Source organism: Odontesthes bonariensis, chromosome 6 (genome assembly GCF_027942865.1).
Source record: "Odontesthes bonariensis isolate fOdoBon6 chromosome 6, fOdoBon6.hap1, whole genome shotgun sequence".
NCBI lineage: Eukaryota > Metazoa > Chordata > Actinopteri > Atheriniformes > Atherinopsidae > Odontesthes > Odontesthes bonariensis.
In genome coordinates, this window is record NC_134511.1 from 1333578 (window position 1) to 1357250 (window position 23673).

General features: G+C 45.6%; 1 protein-coding gene across 1 annotated transcript; it reads right to left on the reverse strand.

The window, feature by feature from the left end:
* Positions 1–2975: 2975 nt before the first annotated feature.
* On the reverse strand, positions 2976–20557 carry LOC142382762 (nucleus accumbens-associated protein 2-like). Its single transcript, XM_075468880.1, has 8 exons — positions 20162–20557; positions 15354–16001; positions 10065–10264; positions 8476–8735; positions 7283–7459; positions 7091–7196; positions 5746–5843; positions 2976–3994 (listed from the first exon to the last, which is right to left on the reverse strand). Exons 2-8 carry the CDS (start codon positions 15789–15791, stop codon positions 3384–3386), a joined length of 1890 nt encoding a protein of 629 aa, XP_075324995.1. The 5' UTR covers positions 15792–16001; positions 20162–20557; the 3' UTR covers positions 2976–3383.
* Between the last annotated feature and the right edge of the window lie 3116 nt (positions 20558–23673).

Here is a 23673-nt window from a genome sequence, read left to right on the forward strand (position 1 = left end):
AACAAATAAAAACAATAAAAGAACAGTGAAAGCAATAAAAAACAACAAAATCAAATAAGATAAAAGTGTCATCATACTACTGGGTATTAAAAGCCATCCTTAATAAGTAGGTTTTTAGCCTAGATTTGAAGAGGAAATAAGTGAATAAGTAAATACCTGAAATAAGTGTGAAACAAAATGTCCCTCCAGCTTTACTGGGACCAAAAGCCTCATAATAAGGGACCAACGTCCCATACTAATAAGGTACCCCCACAGGACATGTCAAGAGATACAGTCCGAAGCCTTCTTCAAGTTCAAATAACTAGGGATGGGAATTGATCAGATTTTTACGATTCCAATTCCATTTTCGATTCTCCTTAACGATTCGGTTCTTTGTCGGTTCCCTTATCGATTCTCATTTGGAGAAAAAGGACAACAAACCGGTCGATTAGCATCAACTTTGTTTAGTTTGGAAGTAACACGAGTCATGACCTCACAAACCCAACAACGGTGAGGTCCACATTGGTCTATCCTGGCCTGGGTAATTTAACTCTTCCTGCTCTGGTGAAAGGAGAAGCTGGAGGTAGAGGTGAACTGGGGGTAGTACCACCAGCCTCTGGCTCTGAGCCAGTCAGGCTCTGTCTCTCATGATTTCATCTAAATGTAATGCCTGAGAAGGCATTCATTTAACCTTAACCGTTACTAACAGCAGCTTTTACAATGAGGCAAATGGTGCTAACATGATAGGCAGTGTTTGTTAGTTAGTTACCTGCAGTGTTAGCTGAGGACATGCTAACGTTGCTAACGTTGCTGGGTTCAGATTCCCCAACGTTAGTCCGGAGCGGATCGAAAACGCGACATTCATTCATAGTTATTGCATGTTGGTAGTATTTCCTCCCTTTGGTGAAATATTCACTTTGCAAGTTGCCCTGTTGTCGTCTTTTTTAGGGATGTGTAACCAAACTTTCGAGCGTTTTTTGGGCGCCATGTTTACTGGTGGCTGCTGGCTGCACTGGACTCGTCATTCGCACTGGAATCGATAAGGGAATCGTTTGCAAAATCGCCAAACGATTCCAAGGAATTGAAACACTGGGAACCGGTTCTCAACAAGAGCCGGTTCTCGATTCCCATCCCTAGCTGCCTCTGAGGTAGATTTAAAGCTGCTATCCTGATTCAACGCACCGTCGTAAGCTTACTGGACCACAAAGACATTAAAGAATACACCTAAGACGCAGTCTCCAGCAAACCATACCCACAGGTTTTGGCATTGTCTATGCAATTGTCTTAAGCAATTTGGGCAACACAACCTACATATGTGACTTACACATGGTTGCTCCCTCATGGACCTTTGTTGTTTGATCCTGGATAGTGGTTCTGATGCTCATTAGTCCCCAGCCTCCCTCTTTCTTTGCCCAGGTTATTGAGCCAGCAGGGCATCGGCTGACTGGCACGGTGTAGGTTTTGATGACTCGGACGAGTTCTTCCCATTCAGCCGACTCTTCAGGACCTTCCTCACTCTTTGTAGGTTGTGGCGGACTTCCTTGTAGCTTCTTCGTGCCATTTGAACTGTAGGATCCCAAGACATTTGTAGCTGTCCTGAGTATCTGTTATGGTGCCCTCTGGTAGTTCAACCCCTTCAGTCATGATCACCTTTCCTCTCTTTAGCCTCGTTTCCACTATGCAGTCCGGTACGGGTCGGTTCAGAACGGTTCGCTTATTTCAGTGTTTCACCAAAGCGTACCGGTCCCATGGAACCCGTTACCCTGGAACCCGTTACCATGGAACCCATGGTTCCCATGGTTCCCATGTCTGTAACCCTTCTGCTTGGGGTACCCAGCACACAGGACCGGTTCCAGGCTCTGCTCTCCGGTGTTGGGGAGGAGGTGTATCGGTGAGTCGCTTCGCTCAGTCGATATTCTTTCATGAATTCCTCTTTATATTTCCTCATTCTTTTACATTTCTTAATTTTGTGGCACTTCCATCATTCCACAGTTGCTCGTAATACCTTGAACTTTACGGGATGTAAACTTGAGACCAACAAATGATTGCTGAGCTGTTTTTAACTTCTGAGTTTACCTTTAATTAATCAGTTTTTCACTTCCTGTTTGGGTTTAACCCTCCTGTTGTCCTGCGGGTCAAAAGTGACCCACGACCATGTTTAGCTGTAGAATAAATACCTTAAACTATCTTTTATGCCTTTTCCTAAAGGGACCCCATCATTAGAAAAAGTCACACTTTATTTTTGTTTATGTTTCCATGTGGGCTGTACACCACTAGGGCACAAAGATTGTCTTATGGGTCATTTTTGACCCGTGAATTATAAAAACATTTAAACACCAGAAAAAAGTTCAGTTTTTTCCCTTTCAATATAATTAATTCAGAAGTAATTACTTCACATTTATGTAATAGCAATAATAAACCTTTATTATGTAAAAGAAAACTGAGAAAACTGTTGGTCCAACTGACAGTTGGTTTGTGGTAAAAAAAAAAAAAAAAAGTGTAATCCTGAAAACTGATGATTGTCTTTTTGTATTGTGTAACAAAAAATACATGATAAAAAATGTATTGAGTTGAGTTGAATAGATAAATAACAGGTGGGTTCATCATACAAAATAGATTTTGGATTTAAAATTCAATTAAGTTGCTTTATTTTGGGGCTTTGGTAGGGCGGGTCATTTCTGACCCGTAGGACAAAGAGAGTAAACACAATGTTAAGACCGCACAAGGGTTAAATAAAGTTATTTTATTCTCACACAAACCAACCCGTCAGAGCATCACGCTGTGGTTCCACATCACGAGTTGGGCAGTTATTTTAGGGTCTGAGTTGGTCTGCAGAGTTCAGTTTATATAGAAAATAAAAGGGGTCCAAGTATAGATCCCTGAGGAATGCCACAGGTCAGAAACACCAACAAAAAACCATTAGATAAGTCAGAAATAAACCATGAATCCTGACTCATTTTATATCGATGAAAAAGGAAAACTGCAGGAACCAGATGGACTTAATAAAGTTATTTTATTCCCACACAAACCCGTCAGAGCATCACGCTGTGGATCCACATCACGAGTTGGGCAGTTATTTTAGGTTAGAGATCAAACAGTAACAGAAACAATGAGACCAGATGATTAAGAAGCTTTATTGTCAGAGTGAGTATAGCCATCATCATCATCATCATCATCTTCTTCCTCAGTCCTGTTGCTATGGGCCAGTCCTGTTGCTATGGGCCTGCGTGCTGGACTGCAGGAGGCTGTTGACATGCAGCAGAGCCGAGCAGGCGGACGGGAGGGCAGAGGTAGGCAGGCGGACGGATACTGAGGTAGGGGGGTACACGGGTGGGCAGACGCACAGGTGGGGACAGGTAGCTATTGTGTCAGTTACACACAGGTAGGCAGATGCATTAGAAAGCTTATTGGCTGTCATCCAGAGGCTCCGCCCCCCTCTCGTCCGAGTCGGCCAATCCGCCGTGAGGAGGGGCCGGCTCTGCGGGCTGAGGGGAGGCGTGTGACGAGGAGGAGGAGGAGGAGGAGGACAGGGAGAGGGGGAGGTCGGCGGGTTGTTCAGTCTGTAGCCTCCCCTCTCCGTCCGCCTCCCCCCCCATCGGCCTTTCCTCCCCCCCGCCTCCCCCACGAGACCCGGCGAACTGCAGGTGGGGCAGGAGGGCAGCCGGCGCCTCCTTCTCCCGCTCCTTCTCGCCCGCCGCCTCCCTCTCACGCCGCTCGGCATACGGCGGAGCCTCCAGGCCGAGGTAGGACGAGCCGAGCTGCCGCAGGTCCAGCTCGTAGGGGCCGCCGCCGGGCTGCGCCGCCGCCTCCCCAGCTCCGCCCCCTCCTCCACCTCCACCACCCCTCTTGCTCTTGCGGGGGTGCGAGGAGGCGGAGGCGGGGAGGCCGTCGGGGAGGAGCGACTGGATCTTTGGGAGCCAACGTTTCCGAACTCTGCGAGCGTTGGTGCACATGTCGGCCGCGATGACGTTCATCTCGCTCTCCTTAAAGTTGGGCGCAAAGTTCTGACAGTACACTGTGGGGGGGGCAAGAACAGATGCCTCAGTATTCACAGGACACAGAAACTGTGCGAGTGTGCACGTGTGAGTGAGCACGTGTGAGTGTGCACGTGTGCATGTGTGAGTGTGTACGTGTGAGTGTGCACGTGTGAGTATGCACGTGTGAGTATGCACGTGTGAGTGTGCACGTGAGTGTGCACGTGTGAGTGTGCACGTGAGTGTGCACGTGTGAGTGTGCACGTCTGAACGTGTGAGTATGCACGTGTGTGCACGTGTGAGTGTGCATGTGAGTGTGAACGTGTGAGTGTATGTCAGTGTGCATGTGTGAGTGTGCATGTGCACGTGTGAGTGTGCATGTGAGTGTGAACGTGTGAGTGTGCATGTGTGCATGTGTTGTGTGAGTGTGCACGTGAGTGTGCATGTGTTAGTGTGCACGTGTGAGTGTGTGAGTGTGCGAGTGTGCATGTGTGAGTGTGAATGTGTGAGTGTGCATATGAGTGTGCATGTGTGAGTGTGCATGTGAGTGTGCATGTGTGAGTTTGCATGTGTGAGTGTGAACGTGCGTGTGTGCATGTGTGACTGTGCACGTGCGTGTGTGTACGTGTGAGTGTGCACGTGCGAGTGTGTATGTCAGTGTGCATGTGTGAGTGTGCATGTGTGTGTGAGCATGTGTAAGTGTGCACGTGTGTGTGAGCATGTGTGAGTGTGCATGTGTGAGTTTGCACGTGTGTGCGTGCATGTGTGAGTGTGCATGTGTGAGTTCAACGCACGTGTGTGTGTGCACGTGTGAGTGTGCATGTGTGAGTGTGTGAGTGTGCACGTGTGAGTGTGCACGTGTGAGTGTGCATGTGAGTGTGCACGTGTGAGTGTGCATGTGAGTGTGCATGTATGAGTGTGACCGTGCGTGTGTGCATGTGTGAGTGTGCATGTATGTGTGAGTGTGCACGTGTGAGTGTATGAGTGTGCGTGTGTGCGTGTGCATGTGTGAGTGTGCATGTGTGAGTGTGCACGTGTGAGTGTGCACGTGAGTGTGCATGTGTTAGTGTGTGAGTGTGCGAGTGTGCATGTGAGTGTGCACGTGTGAGTGTGCATGTGAGTGTGCACGTGAGTCTGCATGTGTGAGTGTATGTGAGTGTGCACGTGTGAGTGTGCACGTGCGTGTGTGAATGTGTGAGTGTGCATGTGAGTGTGCACGTGTGAGTCTGCATGTGTGAGTGTGCATGTGTGAGTGTGAATGTGTGAGTGTGCATGTGAGTGTGCATGTGTGAGTGTGCATGTGTGAGTGTGCATGTGTGAGTGTGAACGTGCGTGTGTGCATGTATGAGTGTGCACGTGCGAGTGTACACGTGTAAGTGTGCATGTGTGAGTGTGCATGTGTGTGTGTGCACGTGTGTGTGTGCACGTGTGAGTTTGCACGTGTGTGTGTGCACGTGTGTGTGTGCACGTGTGTGTGTGCACGTGTGAGTTTGCACGTGTGCAGCTCACATTTAACGGTGTTTAGCACTCGGTTGTCCAGCGAACGTGCGTGTGTGCATGTATGAGTGTGCACGTGCGAGTGTGCACGTGTAAGTGTGCATGTGTGAGTGTGTATGTCAGTGTGCATGTGTAAGTGTGCACGTGAGTGTGCATGTGTAAGTGTGCATGTGTGAGTTTGCACGTGTGTGTGTGCACGTGTGTGTGTGCACGTGTGAGTTTGCACGTGTGAGTTTGCACGTGTGAGTTTGCACGTGTGTGTGTGCACGTGTGAGTGTGCACGTGTGCAGCTCACATTTGACGGTGTTTAGCACTCGGTTGTCCAGCGGCTTTCGGCTCGGATCGTTGGTGGAGGAGCGGATCCCCGTCCCGCAGCTATTGGCCAGCGTGTTTCTATGGAAACCACAATTCAATTTCAATTCAATTCATTTTTATTTATATAGCGCCAAATACAACAAATGTCATCTCAAGGCACTTAGATAATAAAATACAATTCAAGTCAATTGGAATTCAATTAATTGTAATCATAATTATTCATAAAATAATCCAATTCGTTCAAATAGAGCCAATAGTCAGGTTCACTGGGTACTTTTGTGGGAATTTTTGGGGGATTTGTTGACCTATACCTTTTTGAAATCTGCAGACCTTGGGGATTCCAAAAACCAATGTTGCCACTTGAACAGACACCTGTATGGCAGCCATTTTGGAATTTCAAAATGGGCGCCATAAAATACAGAATTTCAGCTACCTTGGCCTCTAAACAACCTAAAAACTCAATTTAACATGCCAATCCTATGTTTTCTTGGTCAAAGTGACTTTGTTCGTCATTTGAAGATCCATTCTGAACAGTAAGTGCTGTCAAATTAGCTAATATTATCCTGTTAGCCTAGTCGGTAGTTAGCTAACGTTAACTTGATATGATACGGGGTGGACAGGTTGGACACATTGGCCAATGATGTTTACTGACAGTTACTTATATCTTTGTGTTTTCACTTTATTAAGATCAGATTCTGCAGGTAAAACTGCAATAATAAGGTGACTTTGACTTTGACTTGACCAAGAAGACTTGGTGCCATCTCTGGCTTTTAATAAGTCTACCTAGATATATTATATGTGTCAAGTATTGCTGTATATGAACGAAAAATCTAATAAAAAGAGTTATAAAATAAAATTATAATAATTTAGAAATACTGCCTGGCTGCACGCCTTCCTTTCTTAATCGAGGATTCGTTCCGATCCAGATCAGTCTTTATTTAACAGAGACCACGGCTCGGCTAAAGCCGGAGCTCAGGCCTCACTTATGAACGGATTAAGAGGCAATGGGCAACCCAGCCGAGTCCAACACACAGTGGAAGTAAGTCCAACTCACTGCCAGGAATGCAACATGGTTCAGAGCAAAGAGCACGATATGCACTTAATAACTCAGTCGGATTGTAGTTTAGCCAATAATCCGATCCTTTCAGTGCCATGTGACCCCACTGAGTGAGAAATCCGGTCGTCTCGATTGATTACCTTCTCTATTCAATCGGGTGTGAAAGTAGATCAGTTACATGTATGTACAGGAACACGGTACATGTAAGCATCTGCATTTGACAGGTAAAAAAGGTAAAAATGATACTTTGTCTTCATGCTGAACTCACCTGTCGAAGAAGGTGGCCAGCAGCCTCCTGAGCAGCACCTTGTGTTTGACCCCGGCACACAGGTGGCAGTTCATCAGCTGACCGCGCGTCATGAACACACCTGACCCTGAGCATGAAGGTCACACTGCGTCACATCACAGCGTAACTCACTGTTCCGTTACCATGACAACACGTTTCGCCCCCCCCCCGTACCTGCCACCAGCTCCACCTTCTCTCCCGGGTCTCCCTCCGTGTAGAGCGACGGGTGGCAGCGATACCCGATCTGACTGATCAGGCTGGCCGGCAGCGCCATGTTGTCCCGACCAACCAGCACGCAGGGCCGGCGCTCGTTAGCCAATGGGAGGGGCAGCATCTCCAGCTTCTCTTGGACTGAGCCAATGAGAGACAAGCAGGGAGGCGTGGTTATAGAAATAATCGCAATGTTTAAGAGAGTCTGAAGTTAACGAGGGTTCCTAAGCAAGAAGATTATGATGTCATCACTAGGGATGGGAATCGAAAACCGGTTCTTGTTGAGAACCGGTTCCCAGTGTTTCAGTTCCTTGGAATCGTTTGGCAATTTTGCAAACGATTCCCTTATCGATTCCAGTGGGCGCGAATGATGTCACCACGCAACGTTGCGTGGCGAGTCCAGCGCAGCCAGCAGCCAACAGTAAACATGGCGCCCAAGCGGTACAAACCCTCGAAAGTTTGGTTACACATCTCTAAAAAAGACGACAACAGGGCAACAAGCAAAGTGAATATTTCACCAAAGGGAGGAAATGCTACCAACATGCAATAACTATGAATGAATGTTGCGTTTTCGATCTGCTCCGGACTAACGTTGGTGAATCTGAACCCAGCAACGTTAGCAACGTTAGCATGTCCTCGGCTAACACTGCAGGTAACTAACTAACAAACACTGCCTATCATGTTAGCTCCATTTGCCTGATTGTAAAAGCTGCTGTTAGTAACGGTTAAGGTTAAATGAATGCCTTCTCAGGCATTACATTTAGATGAAATCATGAGAGACAGAGCCTGACTGGCTCAGAGCCAGAGGCTGGTGGTACTACCCCCAGTTCACCTCTACCTCCAGCTTCTCCTTTCACCAGAGCAAGAAGAGTTAAATTACCCAGGCCATGATAGACCAATGTGGACCTCACCGTTGTTGGGTTTGTGAGGTCATGACTCGTGTTACTTCTAAACTAAACAAAGTTGATGCTAATCGACCGGTTTGTTGTCCTTTTTCTCCAAATGAGAATCCATAAGGGAACCGACAAAGAACCGAATCGTTAAGCAGAATCGAAAATGGAATTGGAATCGTAAAAATCTTATCAATTCCCATCCCTAGTCATGACCCCGCCCCCGGGAGCTAAGTGTAAACAACAACAAGAGCTGACGGGACTCACTGAACTGGTTTCCATGATGGCCGTAGATGTGCTGGTAGAGTCCCGGGTGCACGGCGCTGCCGTAGTAGTCCTCCTCCAGCTCCTCCTCGGTGGGGGGGTGGGAGGGAGGGGAGTCCGTTGGGAGGCTGGAGCCCCCTGGACTGGAGCGCCCCCCACCTGCCAGCAGGTAGGTCTGCAGCCCCGGCACCAAACCTCCGCCTGCACTCAGGTAGCACAGAGCGCTGCCCCGGGAGGACTGCAGCTCCCCGACCAGCTCCACTCTGAGGGCACAGGACACCATTTATACACCATTTTTACACCACTGTCAGGACCAGCCCAACTAAGGCCAGGCCGGGGGTCCCTGCTGGATGCCCCCTTCTTTGTCTATACTTTAAAACAAAACAAAGACAGAAATGTCAGATTGTTTTCAGTGGGCAAACGCTTGGATCCATCACTTCTGTGTCCGTGGTGATGAGCACATCTGCATTTGGTCCGGGGTCGCATCTGGGCAGGTGTCTCTGTGGCCTGAACTTACTGAGTCAAATCATTAAGTTTCTCTTCTTGGTTAAAGATTGTGATCTGGTGCCGTCATCATCTCTTAAGGCTCTAGCATGGTTGCCGCGTCTGCTAGCGCGAGCGGTGTTGATGACGTCATGATTTCGTGCCCGCCATGTATAGCGGCGCAAGTCGATGCGCCAGTAGTTGCAATTTTCTCCGTCACAGAGGTGGCGCTGCTACGGGAAGGTTACCGCTACTCTACGACCACGAAAGTGGAGAAGAAAACAATGAAGAGCAGGAACACTGTCATCAATGATGCTGCTGCAGTATTCGGATCATTTAAATTTTCTAATTCAGTTAATAGAGGTGAAGGTCTGAAGCCCCCGGCTTCACCACTTTTTGTGTCTCTGCCCTCTTCTTTGCCTTCACGTATCTGTCCCGTAACTTCTTCCACACATTCTTACAGAACTCTCCCTCTTTCCCTAAAGTTCTGCCCATCTCTGTGCACCAGTTTGGGAGTTTACGTGCTCCCTGTGCTGTTTCACTGCAGTTTCATACAGCTGCTGTACAAACGCACCTCCTGACTGAGCATGGCCTCACATCGGTCAGTCCGGTCTGTCGTTGTTGGCGCCGCCAAGTTACAAAAATCTACTGGTGCATGACACCGCGCTGCGCCGTCTTTTCAAGGCAAGCGCCAGGCCTGAAACGCCATTTTGATGTCACGGTCCGCCACTGCCGTTAGCGACGCGTCAACTGTAACTCCAGCTTTAGACACCGGAAGACCCCCAAAGGTTCACAAAGACACGCAAAATATAACAAAACGATTCTTTTTTTTTTCTCTGGGCTTTTTATGCCTTCAACGACAGGACAGTTGTAGAGAGACAGGAAGCAGGGGGCAGAGAGAGGGGGAAGACATGCAGCAAAGTGCTGTCCAGCGCGGGACTCGAACCGGGTAGTGTTTTCTTTCGGGGACTCCTGCCCCACCTGTAAAACTGAATGAACTCTTAAGGGTCTAATGCCCCCCGACCCTCCGTTTCATAGAGTCAAGGTGTTTTCTCTCCAGGACTCCTGCCCCACCTGTAAAACTGAATGAAGGAAAGGTGTGTGCTCACCTGGCCTCCTCTCCGGCCCCCCCGTTCTCCTCAGCAGGGGGGCTGTCGGCTCGCTCCTGCTTGATCCTGCTGACGGCCAGCAGCAGCTCCTCCGGGCTCAGGGTCGGCTGGTCCGGGCCGACGTCCTGCAGGGGGGGGGCGTGCTGCTGCTGCTGGACCATCGGGGCGTCGAAGCCCCCGAGCTCGTCTGCTGAGGTGGTCTGTGATCCATCGAGGTTTACAGAAAACACACAGTCAGAACTGCACACTAACATGAACACAATCTGACTCAGCATCTCCCCAAGAGATCTGCAGTTCCACCGATGTCCACTAGATGCTGCTGTCTACCTGAACCCACCTGCACTAAATCAGCCCCCAACCTCTCCGACACTATGGCTGTGTTCCAAACCGCATACTTCTCCTACTTCTCCTACTACTCATACTAACTTTCTGAGTTAGTATGCGAGTATGGGTAAGCGAGAAGTTCCCGGATGCATACTAGATTACTACTCATACTCAAACTACCCAAGATGCAAATATTATGTAATATGTAGTATGCAGTATGTAGTATGCAGTATGTAGTATGTAGTATGTAGTATGCAGTATGCAGTATGTAGTATGCAGTATGTAGTATGCAGTATGCAGTATGTAGTATGCAGTATGTAGTATGCAGTATGTAGTATGCAGTATGCAGTATGTAGTATGCAGTATGCAGTATGTAGTATGTAGTATGTAGTATGCAGTATGCAGTATGTAGTATGCAGTATGCAGTATGCAGTATGTAGTATGCAGTATGTAGTATGCAGTATGCAGTATGTAGTATGCAGTATGCAGTATGTAGTATGCAGTATGCAGTATGTAGTATGTAGTATGTAGTATGCAGTATGTAGTATGCAGTATGCAGTATGTAGTATGCAGTATGTAGTATGCAGTATGCAGTATGTAGTATGTAGTATGCAGTATGTAGTATGCAGTATGTAGTATGCAGTATGCAGTATGTAGTATGTAGTATGCAGTATGCAGTATGTAGTATGTAGTATGCAGTATGTAGTATGCAGTATGTAGTATGTAGTATGTAGTATGCAGTATGTAGTATGCAGTATGTAGTATGCTGTATGTAGTATGCTGTATGTAGTATGTAGTATGCAGTATGCAGTATGCAGTATGTAGTATGCTGTATGCTGTATGCTGTATGTAGTATGCAGTATGCAGTATGCTGTATGCTGTATGTAGTATGCTGTATGCAGTATGTAGTATGCAGTATGTAGTATGCAGTATGCAGTATGCTGTATGCTGTATGTAGTATGCTGTATGCAGTATGTAGTATGTAGTATGCAGTATGCAGTATGCAGTATGCTGTATGCTGTATGTAGTATGCTGTATGCAGTATGTAGTATGCAGTATGTAGTATGCAGTATGCAGTATGCTGTATGCTGTATGTAGTATGCTGTATGCAGTATGTAGTATGCAGTATGTAGTATGCAGTATGCAGTATGCTGTATGCAGTATGCAGTATGTAGTATGCAGTATGCTGTATGCAGTATGTAGTATGCAGTATGTAGTATGCAGTATGCTGTATGCAGTATGCTGTATGCTGTATGTAGTATGCTGTATGCAGTATGTAGTATGCAGTATGTAGTATGCAGTATGTAGTATGCAGTATGCAGTATGCTGTATGTAGTATGCTGTATGCAGTATGTAGTATGTAGTATGCAGTATGCAGTATGCTGTATGCTGTATGTAGTATGCTGTATGCAGTATGTAGTATGCAGTATGTAGTATGCAGTATGCAGTATGCTGTATGCAGTATGCAGTATGCAGTATGTAGTATGCAGTATGCTGTATGCAGTATGTAGTATGCAGTATGTAGTATGCAGTATGCTGTATGCAGTATGCTGTATGTAGTATGCTGTATGCAGTATGTAGTATGCAGTATGTAGTATGCAGTATGTAGTATGCAGTATGTAGTATGCAGTATGCTGTATGCAGTATGCAGTATGCAGTATGTAGTATGCAGTATGTAGTATGCAGTATGCTGTATGCAGTATGCTGTATGCTGTATGTAGTATGCTGTATGCAGTATGTAGTATGCAGTATGTAGTATGCAGTATGCTGTATGCAGTATGCAGTATGTAGTATGCAGTATGCAGTATGCAGTATGTAGTATGCAGTATGTAGTATGCAGTATGCAGTATGCAGTATGTAGTATGCAGTATGCTGTATGCAGTATGCAGTATGCTGTATGCAGTATGCTGTATGCAGTATGCAGTATGCTGTATGTAGTATGCTGTATGCAGTATGTAGTATGCAGTATGTAGTATGCAGTATGCTGTATGCAGTATGCAGTATGCAGTATGTAGTATGCAGTATGCTGTATGCAGTATGCAGTATGTAGTATGCAGTATGCTGTATGCAGTATGCTGTATGCTGTATGTAGTATGCTGTATGTAGTATGTAGTATGCAGTATGCAGTATGTAGTATGCTGTATGTAGTATGCTGTATGCAGTATGCAGTATGTAGTATGCAGTATGCAGTATGTAGTATGCTGTATGTAGTATGCTGTATGTAGTATGTAGTATGCAGTATGCAGTATGTAGTATGCTGTATGTAGTATGCTGTATGCAGTATGTAGTATGCAGTATGTAGTATGCAGTATGTAGTATGCTGTATGCAGTATGTAGTATGCAGTATGCTGTATGCTGTATGTAGTATGCAGTATGTAGTATGCAGTATGCTGTATGCAGTATGTAGTATGCTGTATGTAGTATGCTGTATGCAGTATGCAGTATGCAGTATGTAGTATGCAGTATGCAGTATGTAGTATGCTGTATGCAGTATGTAGTATGCAGTATGCTGTATGCAGTATGCTGTATGCTGTATGTAGTATGCTGTATGCAGTATGTAGTATGTAGTATGGAGTATCCAGTACATAGTATGTAGTATGTAGTATGCAGAATGTAGTATGCAGTATGCAGTATGTAGTATGCAGTATGCTGTATGCAGTATGCTGTATGTAGTATGCTGTATGCAGTATGTAGTATGCAGTATGTAGTATGCAGTATGTAGTATGCAGTATGCAGTATGCTGTATGTAGTATGCTGTATGCAGTATGTAGTATGTAGTATGCAGTATGCAGTATGCTGTATGCTGTATGTAGTATGCTGTATGCAGTATGTAGTATGCAGTATGTAGTATGCAGTATGCAGTATGCTGTATGCAGTATGCAGTATGCAGTATGTAGTATGTAGTATGCTGTATGCAGTATGTAGTATGTAGTATGCAGTATGCAGTATGCTGTATGCAGTATGTAGTATGCAGTATGTAGTATGCAGTATGCAGTATGCTGTATGCAGTATGCAGTATGCAGTATGCAGTATGCTGTATGTAGTATGCTGTATGCAGTATGTAGTATGTAGTATGCAGTATGCAGTATGCTGTATGCTGTATGTAGTATGCTGTATGCAGTATGTAGTATGCAGTATGTAGTATGCAGTATGCAGTATGCTGTATGCAGTATGCAGTATGCAGTATGCTGTATGCAGTATGTAGTATGCAGTATGTAGTATGCAGTATGCTGTATGCAGTATGCTGTATGCTGTATGTAGTATGCTGTATGCAGTATGTAGTATGCAGTATGTAGTATGCAGTATGTAGTATGCAGTATGCAGTATGCAGTATGTAGTATGCAGTATGTAGTATGCAGTATGCTGTATGCAGTATGCAGTATGCAGTATGTAGTATGCAGTATGTAGTATGCAGTATGCTGTATGCAGTATGCTGTATGCTGTATGTAGTATGCTGTATGCAGTATGTAGTATGCAGTATGTAGTATGCAGTATGCTGTATGCAGTATGCAGTATGCAGTATGTAGTATGCAGTATGCAGTATGTAGTATGCAGTATGTAGTATGCAGTATGCAGTATGCAGTATGTAGTATGCAGTATGCTGTATGCAGTATGCTGTATGCAGTATGCTGTATGCAGTATGCTGTATGTAGTATGCTGTATGCTGTATGTAGTATGCAGTATGTAGTATGCAGTATGCTGTATGCAGTATGCTGTATGCAGTATGCAGTATGCAGTATGTAGTATGCAGTATGCTGTATGCAGTATGCAGTATGTAGTATGCAGTATGCTGTATGCAGTATGCTGTATGCTGTATGTAGTATGCTGTATGTAGTATGTAGTATGCAGTATGCAGTATGTAGTATGCTGTATGTAGTATGCTGTATGCAGTATGCAGTATGCAGTATGTAGTATGCAGTATGCAGTATGTAGTATGCTGTATGTAGTATGCTGTATGTAGTATGTAGTATGCAGTATGCAGTATGTAGTATGCTGTATGTAGTATGCTGTATGCAGTATGTAGTATGCAGTATGTAGTATGCAGTATGCAGTATGTAGTATGCTGTATGCAGTATGTAGTATGCAGTATGCTGTATGCTGTATGTAGTATGCAGTATGTAGTATGCAGTATGCTGTATGCAGTATGTAGTATGCTGTATGTAGTATGCTGTATGCAGTATGCAGTATGCAGTATGTAGTATGCAGTATGCAGTATGTAGTATGCTGTATGCAGTATGTAGTATGCAGTATGCTGTATGCAGTATGCTGTATGCTGTATGTAGTATGCTGTATGCAGTATGTAGTATGTAGTATGGAGTATCCAGTACATAGTATGTAGTATGTAGTATGCAGAATGTAGTATGCAGTATGCAGTATGCAGTATGTAGTATGCAGTATGCAGTATGGAAGTATGTAATGTGTAGTATGTAGTATGCAGTATGCAGTATGCAGTATGTAGTATGCAGTATGTGGTATGTAGTATGTAGTATGCAGTATGCAGTATGCAGTATGTGGTATGCAGTATGTAGTATGTAGTATGCAGTATGCAGTATGTAGTATGTAGTATGTAGTATGCAGTATGCAGTATGTAGTATGCAGTATGCAGTATGTAGTATGTAGTATGCAGTATGCAGTATGCAGTATGTAGTATGCAGTATGCAGTATGGAAGTATGTAATGTGTAGTATGTAGTATGCAGTATGCAGTATGCAGTATGTAGTATGCAGTATGTGGTATGTAGTATGTAGTATGCAGTATGCAGTATGCAGTATGTGGTATGCAGTATGTAGTATGTAGTATGCAGTATGCAGTATGTAGTATGTAGTATGTAGTATGCAGTATGCAGTATGTAGTATGCAGTATGCAGTATGTAGTATGTAGTATGCAGTATGCAGTATGCAGTATGGTGTATGTAGTTTGGAACACAGCCCATTCGTAGCACCTTAGCTCTGGTGATCAGACTCACCTGAGAGTCGCAGCACAGTGGCGAGGAGGAGGAGGCCTTCATCATCAGCAGCTCCATGCCTCTCTCCACGATGTTCTGGATCTGCAGGTAGCCGGCGGTGTACATGAGCACCAGCTGCTCGCTGGCAGCCATGCTGAGGCGGCCGGTGTAGCAGAAGGACAGAATCTGCTGGAAACATGTTGGCGTCACGGAGGACGGGAGCTCGAACACCGCCTGGGAGGAGGAAGAGGAAGAGGAAGACTGGTCGGCCGCAGAGCTGAACAGGTCTCTGAAGTACAGCGAGGAGGCGGCGAGCACGGCTCGGTGCGCCTTGAAGGCCTGACCCTGCACCAGGATGGAGACGTCGCAGTAGTGCCCCAGCAGCCGCTGCTCGTTCAGGCTGCCCAGGACGCTGCTGCCGAAGTCGGGGATCTCCACCTGCAGCAGCCCCTCCGACATGGTGGAGGCCGGCGGGCGGGGGGAGGACGGAGGGCGGGCGGCAGAGGGTCGGAGAAGGCTTTAAGTGTCAGGGAGGCTGCAGAAAACTCCAGCTAAATGTTTGACATGATCCATGAGGTCAGAGGTCAGGGAGGTTCAGGTGTGAGGCGGGAGGAGGAGGAGGAGGTGGTGGGTCGTCAAGATGAAGGCCAGCGCTGTGCAGAGAAACAGCTGCAACGATGATGGGGAAGGAGAGTTTAAAGGTTCAGTTTCAGCAGAAACATTCATCACAGCTGCTCGAGTTTCTGTCTCCTCACACGTTCAGCGGTGAATAAATTAAAACCATCAGATCTCTAAAACCTCCCGTCAGACAAAGTTAAAGATGAACAGATACACGTGAACTTCCTGTTGCTGCTGTCAGAGGGAACCAATCAGTTCGAGATGTGAGAACAAGATGCTGAGAATGATAGAACAGAGCGAGCTGCTAAAGCTAATTCAAAGTGCGCAGGACAAACAGAAGACGTTTTTATTTCAGAACTGTTCACTTTGGTCTCTAATTATCTTATACGTTCAGCGCACAAAAACAGAATGTACTATCATTCGCCTCTCTAATTGCCCATAGACGTATTCTCCTACATTGGAAGTCACCAATTGCTCCAGGACTGCACATCTGGATAGAGGACGTGATGTTATTCTTAAAACTGGAAAAAATCTAATTTTCTTTAAAGCAATACAATGTAACTTCTCAAAAAGCCCACTCTGGAGCTCCCCCTACAGGCTTGGAGGTAATGTACGGTTACACTGTCGTAAATACAACACCCTTTCGCTTTTACGTTTCACGTTTGTTGACGAACCGGCGAGGAGTCAGAAGGTGCAAGCTATGTCGACCGAGAAGGTAAGAGTAATCAAATGTACCTGGGAGCGTGAGAGGGGTCTATTTGTTTTTGCGGTAGGTGTGCCAGAAAGAAAGTCGAAGTACTTCCGCTCAGCTCCCGGGCCGCTCCAGCAAAGTTACATAGCGCGGTTATTCCAACTCAGACCCCCGAAGGGCATAGGAGACAGGCCCATCGTAATATTAAAACTCATTCTAGCCGCACAATTTTTTTCAAGCTGTTATTTTAAGGTAGAAATGTTACATAGAATTGCTTTAAGAGGATCAGTTGAGAATTCTTTCACTACATGGCGGCCTTTCCTCTCTTATTTTGACAAAGTATCTGCAGTTTCCAACCCGTAATTTTTAGCTTGACTTGTAAAGTACTAGCCATAGATTAGAGCACATTATATAGACTATAAAATGCTTAGGGTTGCTTGGGTAAAATTATAAGTACAGACCAATGGGGGAGTGGAGGGTGGATGGGGTTTATTTTCTTTTGTTCTTGTTTTTGTGTGTTGAATGAAAAATAAATGGATATTGTAATTCCTTCTCCTGTGGGTCTACTGATAATTTCCTAATAAACAAATTTGAAAAAAAAAAAAAAATTATATCTTATTGAGACACTTGTTTAATGTAAACATCCACAAAGTTACTTTAATCTTTGGGAATATCTGGGATATTATATCATACCTGTGAAGACGCCGGTCAGACTCTATTGTTTGCTGACTCAGACTAGAAACACTGGTTAGTCACACGGTTTTAATCTTATCAGGTCAGATAGGATTTGAACAGTTGTACACATTCCCAAAAGTGGATTAAAAGGCACTTTTTTGAGACCCTGAACAGCCAATCAGAGTGACCCCTCACTGACCCCCCTTTTATTTTCCGTCCAGAGTCCTCTGGACTCACTCTAATACTTTAGAGTCCATCTATAGTCCACTGTAGACTTCTGAAGTCTTGTACAGTAACTTAGGCTGAAAATACAGTTGCTTTTCCCCTCGTGTTCATGTAAGCTGCTGTAACTGTAACTGCTCACACACCTGACCGTGTAGTAGTTGTTACTGGAGGTTCCACAAAGGGATTCACCTGATCACCCAGACAGGAAGCTGCGGCCAGATTTACAGGAAGTAAACAGAAGCACTCTGATAAACGGTAAACATGGTCTCAATAAAAGAGTTAGTATTTTGTTGATCTTAAGATTGCAACAGAAAGAGAAACAGCATCTTAGATGGTTTGTGAGGCCTCTAAACCCAGCATGGCGCACCAGTGGTGAGTATGTCTCGCTCACTTTGCAAACGATTTCCTTATCGATTCCGAATGATGTCACCACGCAACGTTGCGTGGTGACATCATTCGCGCCCACTGGAATCGATAAAGGAATCGTTTGCAAAATCGCCAAACGATTCCAAGGAATTGAAATACTGGGAACCGGTTCTCAACAAGAACCGGTTTTCGATTCCCATCCCTATTCGTTAGGTTATTTAGCGATTCTAAATTGGGTCTAGGGGAAGTTGTTTGTCTCTGTGTTGGACCTGTGATGGACAAGCATCCTGTCTAAGGTATACCCCACCTCTCGCAGCTTGGCTGCAGTCTTCTACATGACATTATGGTCTTTTACAGGATAGATTACAGGATCCTCAACAGTTCAGAAAAGTTCTTTAGAGTTGTCTTCAGCCCTCTAAAGTTTTCTACAGTCCAGATAGTCCTATAGAGTCTATCCACGTCCTTTACAGTCCTTTAGAGTTCACTACAGTCCCAGATAGTCCTATAGAGTCTATCCACGTCCTTTACAGTCCTTTAGAGTTCACTACAGTCCCAGATAGTCCTATAGAGTCTATCCACGTCCTTTACAGTCCTTTAGAGTTCACTACAGTCCCAGATAGTCCTATAGAGTCTATCCACGTCCTTTATAGTCCTTTAGAGTTCACTACAGTCCCAGATAGTCCTATAGAGTCTATCCACGTCCTTTATAGTCATTTAGAGTTCACTACAGTCCCAGATAGTCCTATAGAGTCTATCCACGTCATTTACAGTCCTTTAGAGTTCACTACAGTCCCAGATAGTCCTATAGAGTCTATCCACGTCCTTTACAGTCCTTTAGAGTTCACTACAGTCCCAGATAGTCCTATAGAGTCTATCCATGTCCTTTAGAGTCCTTTAGAGTTCACTACAGTCCCAGATAGTCCTATAGAGTCTATCCATGTCCTTTAGAGTCCTTTAGAGTTCACTACAGTCCCAGATAGTCCTATAGAGTCTATCCACGTCCTTTACAGTCCTTTAGAGTTCACTACAGTCCCAGATAGTCCTATAGAGTCTATCCACGTCCTTTAGAGTCCTTTATTGTTCACTACAGTCCCAGATAGTCCTATAGAGTCTATCCATGTCCTTTAGAGTCCTTTATTGTTCACTACAGTCCCAGATAGTCCTATAGAGTCTATCCACGTCTTTTACAGTCCTTTAGAGTTCACTACAGTCCCAGATAGTCCTATAGAGTCTATCCACGTCCTTTACAGTACTTTAGAGTTCACTACAGTCCCAGATAGTCCTATAGAGTCTATCCACGTCCTTTACAGTCCTTTAGAGTTCACTACAGTCCCAGATAGTCCTATAGAGTCTATCCACGTCCTTTAGAGTTCACTACAGTCCCAGATAGTCCTATAGAGTCTATCCACGTCCTTTACAGTCCTTTAGAGTTCACTACAGTCCCAGATAGTCCTATAGAGTCTATCCACATCCTTTACAGTCCTTTAGAGTTCACTACAGTCCCAGATAGTCCTATAGAGTCTATCCACGTCCTTTACAGTCCTTTAGAGTTCACTACAGTCCCAGATAGTCCTATAGAGTCTATCCACGTCCTTTACAGTCCTTTAGAGTTCACTACAGTCCCAGACAGTCCTATAGAGTCTATCCACGTCCTTTACAGTCCTTTGTCCTTTAGAGTTCACTACAGTCCCAGATAGTCCTATAGAGTCTATCCACGTCCTTTATAGTCCTTTAGAGTTCACTACAGTCCCAGATAGTCCACTATAACTCCTTCTACACTCCAGACTGTCCAGGAAAGTCCGTTACAGTCAACCAAAGTCCACTACGGTCTGTTAGTTTATCAAAGTATAAACTAACAGACCTAACTAACAGTACTAACAGTGGTAACTGTGGTCTTTTACAGCCCTCTACAGGGTTCTGCATTTCACTACAATTCTCTAATTTTGTCCAGGACAGTCCTTTACCGTCTTCTACATCCCAGGAATGTCCTCTGCCGTTCCTGATTGTTCTTTTTTAGTTGTTTTTCAGTCATCTAAAGCTCTCTACAGTCCGTTACGGTCCACTCCGGTTCTCTGCTACACTGACACAGACCAGTTCAGGTGAGTTCACCTCAGCTTATTGTTGTTTACAGACAGACAGACGGATGGACAGCAGGACGACAGGATTGTAAACAGAGAGATGGAGACAGTGCAGAAAAGAGACAGTTTCAGACAGAAAGAGGAGGTAGAGTTAGAGGAGAATGGAGGCTCCTCACCTTCTTCTGCTCCTCTTCTTCCTCTGCTGCTCCTCCATGCAGCAAGCAGGACGGCTGGCTGGGAGAGGTTTTCTTCTTCTTCTCCTCCGCTCAGTCAACGCATCGTCTGGCGTGTCAGAGGAGGGGAGGCGGGGGCGGGGGGAGGCAGGGATACAGCAGACAGCCGAGGAAGAGGAGGAGGAGGAAGAGGAGGAGGAGGAGGAGGAGTCATCTGAGGACACGCAGGGAGCTAATGCGGCTAACTGCCCTGCAGAGGCTGAGAGGCGGCGTGCATCAGCGCTGGAGCCGCTAGAGGAGCGACATCACACAGGAACACATGTGGAAACACACACGCGTGTGTGGAAACTCACATGCATATGGAAACACACGCGTGCACGGATGTGTGTGTGTGTGCATGTGTCTGTGAGAGAGGGTGTGTGTGGCATGACTTGGCCAAATGCACAGCGCTGCATTGCAGTGCCGAGGCTGAGTTGGCATGCCGAGTACATAACGTGCACACTGCGACTGTGTGCCAGCCTTGTGCACACGCACGTGCACTGCAGCTTCATCTCACACACATGCACACACATATGCACATGCACACTTTGGTTCATTTTCTAACATAAGCTGCTGCAGACAGATTCTGTCCCGACTAAAACACACACATCGTCTCCATTTAAACTTCTCAATTCAATATTAAAGAGCACCAGAGATGGGTGGGGTGGGGGGGGGGCATCAGAACATAAAGAAGCTGTTTGAGGGTTCTAAAACCAAACCCAGATGGTCATTGAAGGCCTGCTTAAAAGGAAAATGTCCTCATAAGATCTCAAACTTGGATCGTACCTCACTGGTCGGTCATTCAAAGTATCTTGGCTCGGTCACAGTTCTGCAGCACCACCTCCCCACAGGGGGTCCCCCAAGGCTCAGTACTGGGGCCTCTTCTCTTTGCCATATCCACCACCTCACTGAGCCAGATCATCCCATCACATGGCTTCTCATACCAAAGTTATGCTGACGATACCCAGCTCTATCTGTCGTTCCCACCTGACGACCACAGCACCAATCTCAGAGTGTCTCTCTGACATATTAACATGGATGGAAGCCCATCACCTCCAACTGAACCTCTCTAAAACTTAACTGCTCGTCTTTCCAGCCAAACCAACCATACACCACAGCATCTGCATCCAAATTGAATCCCTATGGCTGTGTTAGAAACCGCATACTTCTCCTACTACTCCCACTACTCCTACTAACTTTAACTTTTTTTAAGTTCCCGGATGCATACTAGATTCTCCTAAATGTTGGGTATGCATCATGAGGTTACTACTCATACTCAAACTACCCAAGATGCAACGTAACGTCGCCGATCGTCATTTCCTGTCAAAACGGCAGTTTCAAGCTAGCTACAACGAGGGTAGGTTCACTTCCTGTTTTCCAAACAAAAGCACCAATTGTATGGTAATGGCTTTCCCTATGATAAAAGGCAACGGGTATTTTATTTTGTGAAAATAACAGGAAGTGCGTTGCTCACTGCGGCTAGCTTTAGTAGCGCCGAATTCGTGGGAACAAAATTGTAAATAGTAGGTGTTTTGTCAGGTTTTCAACACGTTGGGGATCTAAACGACTACTTTCTCGCCTGAAAATGTTTCAAATGTTGCTTCAAATGTCGGGCAGGGGCGAAATGCATTGTGGGTAAACGCTCAGCATACTGTCTGATCGATGAGTATGCCGTTTGCAAGTATGTAGTATGTAGTAGGCGGTTTCGAACACAGCCTATCTCTTGCTCCATCAAAGATAGCTAGAAACTTGGGTGTCATGATTGATGAGCAGCTGATCTTTAAATCACTGTCTTTTTATTAATTTGTTTTCCTTTTATGCATACAGTTTATGAATACAAAGTGTTTATCTGGCACAGACATAAAATAATATACAAAAGAAATTATTAATCCCTAATAAGTAACCTTAATAAGTAATCCCATTTAGCCCACCCAGGTCACTGCCCAGTAGGTCCATGCATTACATTCTTATCCCTGACATCCCTGAAACAGAGCACATTTTGACCAGCTGATCTCTAAAGATCATGATGACTCGATCGTGCCGCTTTGCATTGCTAAACATAAGAAAGATCAGGTCGTAGCTAACCCAACACGCCACCCAGCTGCTGGTAAAGGCGATGGTCATCTCCCGCTTCGAATACTGCAACGCTCTCCTAACTGGTCTCCTAACTGCACTCCTAACTGGTCTCCCAGCCTGTGCTGTGAAACCGCTGCAGATGGTCCAGATCGCGCCGGTGCGTCTGGTCTTCGGTCAGCCTAAAATAGCTCACGTCCCCCCTCTGTTCATTGAGCTCCACCGGTTACCCTTAGCTCCACTGGCTACCCTTAGCTCCACCGGCTACCTTTAGCTCCACCGGCTACCATTAGCTCCACAGGCTACCCTTAGCTCCACCGGCTACCCTTAGCTCCACCGGCTACCTTTAGCTCCACTGGCTACCTTTAGTTCCACTGGTTACCCTTAGCTCCACTGGCTACCTTTAGAAAGTTTCCCTGCTGAGGATGCCGTATCCAGCCCAGCCTGGTGAAGCCGGCCTGGGTTCCAGTCCCAGTCGGGGGGGCTTTACTGAATATCTGCCCCCTTTTCTTGAGCCTAAAAAAAAAACTTCAAAAGTAAAGTTTCTTTGCTGTCTGTTGGTTTCTTTAGTTCGGCTGCTTTATATGAAGTGGACTCATTTGGAATCTAATTAATTGGATTATTATTGTATCAGAATTAATTGGCTGGAATGGGACTGTATCTTTGACGTGCCCTGAGATGACATTTGTTTTATAAATAAAACTGAAATGAATTCAATGTTCTCTCTCAAATTCAGGTTCAAGGTTCTGGAGCTATGAGCCCAGGATGATCCTCTGTAACCTGCCATCAACCCTACAGCCCTTTACTGCCCAGCTCTCTGGAGGTATCAGCCCAGGATGATCCCTGGACCAGACCTGGAGTGTACTGGGCTGGGAATGGAAAACCCAGTGCTTCAGTTCCTTGGAATCGTTTGGCGATTTTGCAAACAATTCCCTTATCGATTCCAGTGGGCGCGAATGACGTCACCACGCAGCGTTGCATGGCGAGTCCAGCGCAGCCAGCAGCCAACAGTAAACATGGCGCCCAAGCGGTACAAACGCTCGAAAGTTTGGTTCCACATCCCTAAAAAAGACGACAACAGGGCAACTTGCAAAGTGAATATTTCACCAAAGGGAGGAAATACTACCAACATGCAATAACTATGAATGAATGTCGTGTTTTCGATCCGCTCCGGACTAACGTTGGTGAATCTGAACCCAGCAACGTTAGCATGTCCTCGGCTAACACTGCAGGTAACTAACTAACAAACACTGCCAATCATGTTAGCACCATTTGCCTGATTGTAAAAGCTGCTGTTAGTAACGGTTAAGGTTAAATGAATGCCTTCTCAGGCATTACATTTAGATGAAATCATGAGAGACAGAGCCTGACTGGCTCAGAGCCAGAGGCTGGTGGTACTACCC